We start from the raw sequence: 6000 nt of genomic DNA, 5'->3' as shown, positions 1-6000 counted from the left end.
TATTTAATTAAACTTTGTCTAAGTAAATAAATATCGTTAAGCCAATGGAATAATGTTTATTTGTTATTTTATGTGTCACAAAATCTACAGATTATTAAGACACGCTTTTATTGTAAAATGTCTAAACACGTATGAATATCTGTCTATCACAAGTTTAACGTTTTTGTTATATATAATAAGGTGACAATTCTATTTCTATTACTTACCTTTTTTGATAAGATTAACATCAATTTTGATTTTCTTGGAATTGACATATTCCATAATTCCGTAAATATACTTAGATAGGTAACGAATATGACTTTTTTTGATTTTTTGATTTTGTTTAAAATGTAAAAGTAAAATAAATTTAAATACATTTATATCTGTATTAATGAATTGCTATAAGAACGGATTTATTTTAATCATTTATAAATAAAGTATTCAATTGTTAAGTGTTTACATCATTTTGTATATAAGTACCTACTATTACCATTTTATTAAGCGAAATCTACAGTCGATAAATTATAATTTCTTTATACACAATTATAAATAAATTGAAATATTATTAATGTTAATATTATATTCAATACACTCGTATATATATAATCTGGTTTTTATATTTGTCAAATTTAGGAATCAATCGGGACATTTATTTTCAATTAAGACAGAAATAATAATAATAAATATTAGAAAATAATACTTTATTTAATATTTTTTTTTGCAATTATTTAATAAACTGTCAAGTAAGGAAACATAAATATATATGAGAAAAAATTGACTTTTATTTTCATCTGAACAATGAAATTTTATAAGTTTGCCTATACCCGCCATCTAGTGTAAAACGTCTAAGACCTGTAATAGTGGTGCGTTGCGTTGTTGCCACTGTTCCGGGGTAAGCAATGAAACTTCGCTCTCTATTTCACTCCAATGCATATCGCTATTTCTTTCTTACAAAGCCGGTTTACTGATGTGCGCCTCGTGAAGTTGTGTGCTTAACACATACATAGAATAATGCTGCGCTTGTTTAGCCTTGGGCCAACGGTCGCTCGAAAGGGACGTGTTGATTTGGCTTACAAGACATAAAACTCGCATGAAAAATACGCGCCAAAGTTTTCTCTGTAGTTTAAAGAACGGTTTCCCGTAATGTGACAAGATTTCTCCAGTGGATTGAATAGTGACTACAAGCAAAATAGTGTTGAAAAAAGCATTGTTTTTAGTAAAGTGCTTAAGTGTAGAGAACGAAGTGACGAAGTTGGATTTAAACGTTAGGTTGAAATATGGTTGCAAGATGGGCGCATAACATTACTTTGGAAGTGAATTAAAATTGCTGAGAAAGTTTCTTGTGTCACCATGGGTACCAGTCGGCTGCTTTCACCGTTTACTTTGCTGCTGATTTGTGCAGGTAAGCGGACTTACCTACTTACTTTCCTACTCAACTTACCTCACCGCACCGCGGGCCGCTGCGGCCAGCGCGCTGCGTCTACTCTATGTATCAACAACTGGCTTTGTATCTGTGAGTTATAAACTCACAGATGCAAAGCATGTGTGTGTATGTGTCTGTGGTTAAGTGTTTGTAGATTCTTTTCTTTGTATGGACTGCTTGCAGGTTTGTCCTGCATATAAGCTAAAAATATTATACCTGCATCTCAATATCCGGGCTTATAATATCGTAGTTTGTTATTGCAGTGTTGTTTGCAAAAATAAAGGTTAAATAAAAAAAATACGTAAATCAATATAATTGATATTTAAGTTAAAGTGTGGGCTGGATATTGTCAATGTGTCAAATGTGTCAATTTTAACTGTTGAGATAGTTTGCTATAAAAAGAGTTTAAATTAGATACCTATGTAGTATCTAATACGAAAGATTCGTTCTTAGCATTAGATCGAATACTTAATTAACAATTTATTTTATTATGACAAAAAGTTGGTATAAAAAATATTTAAAAATTACAAGCTACTTATTGTATTCACAGAAAGTAAAAGCAATAAATAATATTTTATATTATATGTAATATCCAAGTGTTTTAATATTTTTCATGATTGGAATCAGTAGTTTCAGGATCATAAAATCTATTAAACTTTAATTATACATCGTAATTTCTTTGTATCTACTTATCTACTAATCCTATGGGCGCACAGAATTTGAAAATTAATCGGATAATGCATGACTTGATGAATTAATATTGTTGTGGTTAAAACATTATTTGAATCACATGCGACACTAATAATAAAATTGATAATGTGACAAAACAAAGATAGTCGATAGATTTAAAAGACCAAAACGATGTGAACTCCATCTATTGGTCTTTTATAAGATTTGAAGTGTTAACCCAAATTTGTCACTCATGATATTAAATAAGTTTTACCCATTTGATAACTTATAATTAACAGGTTAATAGCTTACCTATCCCTAAAGTTGTTTCATCGTTTAGTGGGTCTTGCATAATTACATTTATTAATTGTAATAGAAGCGTTATTTGAATATTGTTTATTATGATATTCATTTCATGCTTATTCGTTGATGTACTATATTGTTATAGCTAGAACTATCAAATATTAATTAGCTGAAGAGGTATTATTTTACAAATACAACATTGGTTTTATTTGGAATACAAAAGGAACAATATTAAGTACAATATATGGTCACCCTAGTTGACCTTGTTGAAAATAAAAATGTATTTGGAGTGGTCATGCTATGTTAAATAATTTTTATCGATTTAAAAATTATGAAATATTGGTGTATTGTTTAATGATTTTTAATTAATGAAAATAAAATGGTGACCCCGCCTACGCTCTCGGTATACCTAATCTATAGATTGGTGGAACACCAGTGAGAATGAATAAATAGAAGTTCATCCACCATGACAAATTCGATAAGATTTAACCACAACGTTCTCGAGGTAGAACCGTGTGGAGGTCGACCTGATAATTCCTTTCCCCCATTGTTTAGTGTTATACAGGGTTAGTTGTAATGGATACAGTAAGCCAGAATACAATGACAGTATTCATGAAATAGAACAACTTTTCAATAGAAGTTATATCTAGTAAACTTACGCGCGGTCACATTATTGATTAGTTACAATGAACAATAAATTGTTTTTAGATTTCGCTGTTTTTGGTAAGTTTTTTTAGTATCAGGGATATTGTAACTGTTTCGGTTTAGCATACCTATACGACAAACTAATATATGTACGCTAATAGTTCATTATTATTTATTTAGATCCGGTTAAATGACTTATGAGTCATTCATTGTGAATTTTGAAGCCCATAATAATTATTAAAAATGCAATTAAAATGTTATTAATAATAAATAATTATTGAGTCATTCAGTAAACGTCTAGTTTTAATACGATTATCTACTAAATAAAATTTGACGTATATAATTTACATACATCGTGACGAACTCAATAAGAACTAACCATGATAGTTTCCATGCAAAACCACGTAGAGGTACACCTGACAGAGTACATTGCTAGCGATGGATTTGCTAGTCTCCATTACTGTCCCTTCTTTTATAATCCCTTTTTCCCTAATTTGCTACTACTAATTTTACTTTATTTTCTTCTTGTAATTGTTAGGACAAGATTTGGATTAAGCAAAGAAAATATTTGAAAAATTGTAAGGAAAAATGAAAAATTAGTACATCCGTATGTAGCAAGGGCGAGCAAATAGTTTTAAATATTTGTCACCATGAAATTTACTAGATATAAAAAAATCTGTGTATTTAAAAAATTTCAATCCGATCAGGATTACCCTTTGCTGATATTATGCGTATTCATTTCATACCTATTATATTAATTGATACTTTTATTTATTTTTATTTTTAAAATGTATTTATAACTTCTATATATATTCGATATCTCATAATAATGTAAGTATGAGCTATGAAAAGGCACAATATGTAATTACTATATGCCTATGTACGATAACAAAACGTATAAACTCAAAATATTATAACGATAAATGGGAGAAATAAATATAGGACATAATAAACTAGTTACATAATTACTATTATTAACTATTTGCCTTGAGGTAACTATATGTGTTTTATACAGTCTATACTACAGTAAGCGTTATAACTTATTCAACATTAGTCACGTTCCTAACTTGGGTCTATACCTATTACAAAACTTCAATGTCTCAGACCTACCCTTGAGCTGTTGAATTTATTTTTAATACTTAATTTAACATAGATATAGTTTAATGTGATCATTGGAATTTTAAAATAAAGTATTCATAAAAGCAGTTTTAGTTGGCTCAGGGGCAGTCTTAGTACCTTTATTTGGCAGTGGATAATCAACAACGTGCTGAAGATACAATCAGTAATATAGGTTGTTGAAATATATATTTCTTTTATATATATAGCGACGAATTAGATAATAAAAATTGTACGAAGCAAAATTTTATTTAAAAAATCTCTTGATTAATCTAGACAAATATGATAAAATGGAAAAATTTGAATTGATTTAACGGTTTAACTCAAAAAAAAAATAAACATAAACATAAACATAAAATAAACATAAAAAAGATAAACACTTTGAGTTATCTATAATACAAGTAAATTAGAAAAAATTTATAACTAAATAAATGAGTTGTCTTTAAAAGAAAAAAGATATAATGAAATACTAAAAAATATGTTTTCGCCATGTGTGTCGCAGTAACAAAAAGAGGTCACAGCTGATTTTCAGCTGCAGCCTGAAGTTAGGTTACACAGATGCGAGCAACGAACCCGGAGTATCACTAAATGTAAACCGGTTACCACATATATTTTTTACACAACTTAGAAAGGCAAACAAGCTGTCGGCTCATCTGATGGAAAGTGGTAACCGTCGCCTATAGACATGAGCAGTATCATGGACATAACAGAGTATACTATTTCGCCCATGATACCCCCCATGCGTTGCCATTCCTGAGGACTTAGGTTTTATTCCTCTGCACCCGGTAAATTCACGCCATATCCCACCCTTCAAACCGAAACACAGCTATGCAAACACAACTGCTTAACGTTTGAAACACGAATGAGACAGGAGAGGTACCCAAGCAAACGACTTTAATTCATTCAAAGTTTTCGTAGGGAGTCGTTTTTTCACATTTTCGATTATAACTAAAAAAAACTACGGAGCATAATGATTAATAAAAATCAGTGCTAATTGTACAAATTAAGCTCTTTCTCATAATATACCACTTGGACTTGTAAGGTCAATTTTGAAATTGAATGAAATTTTTGTAGTCCTTATTTTGGGCCGTCTAGCAAGGACAATAAAAGTATTTTTTTTAATATTTCTACTACAATATGTGTGGACCAATAACGTGTAAAATTGTTCCAAATTTCAAATTGTTAGCATTATTATTTGCTGAGATATAGCGCTGTGCGTAACTATTCTATTGGACGTATTTTAAAGTACAAATCTTCCAAAACGGTTAATTATGCGTTCAAAACCTTAGATTTGTCGCATGAAAATGTGAAATAGCTCATCAGCCTGATGATTTATGTTATGCTTAATATTAATTAAATAAAACGCTTAATGCTTATTTATTAGCCAACTCATACAATATCAACGGCCCCAAGTCCTGTGAATTATAAGATAGTATTTAATTTAAAATAAATACATGTAATTGTAAGACAAATAGACTTTTAATTATTGATCAAGAAAATGAAGAATGGCCACCTAGGTAGATACTGGGTATGTATTTACTTTGATATCTGATATGACTCCACTGTACTATAATTTTTCAAAGAAATTCGTAGGTAGGTGAGTAGCTCACTATTTTTTACGCAATTTCTAAAATAAAAACATGGTTATACATAGCAAATCATATTATGATTAAACCCACCTTGGGTTTCTTAACCCTCAGAAGGTAAGTAGTAGAAGTTGTACCCATTACTGACGCTCCCTTTGCCTGTCGCGCGGTAACAGTATGCTGTATTATGCTAACAATAAAGGAGACCCGTGCTCAGTAATAATATTGAAATAAAGCTCTATACCCTTAAATCAAGTCGTCTTCGCAGCGTGTTAATAT

At 30.1% G+C, this 6000-nt stretch overlaps 1 protein-coding gene across 2 annotated transcripts in view; it reads left to right on the top strand.

Annotated features, from left to right (window-relative positions):
- The first annotated feature begins 988 nt into the window (after positions 1-988).
- The window catches only part of LOC113512351 (hemicentin-1-like), a 118694-nt gene continuing 113682 nt past the window's right edge, over positions 989-6000 (top strand). For both annotated transcript variants that reach the window (XM_026896178.3, XM_026896177.3), the window contains exon 1: positions 989-1381. In XM_026896178.3, the coding sequence (XP_026751979.2) occupies positions 1330-1381 (52 nt within the window). In that variant the 5' untranslated portion in view covers positions 989-1329. The remainder of the gene's footprint in view (positions 1382-6000) is intronic.

The sequence above is a fragment of the Galleria mellonella genome, unplaced genomic scaffold (genome assembly GCF_026898425.1).
Source record: "Galleria mellonella isolate WM207_F2 unplaced genomic scaffold, CSIRO_AGI_GalMel_v1 utg64, whole genome shotgun sequence".
NCBI classification, from domain to species: Eukaryota; Metazoa; Arthropoda; class Insecta; order Lepidoptera; family Pyralidae; genus Galleria; species Galleria mellonella.
This window is presented reverse-complemented; position numbering and strand designations above follow the sequence as displayed.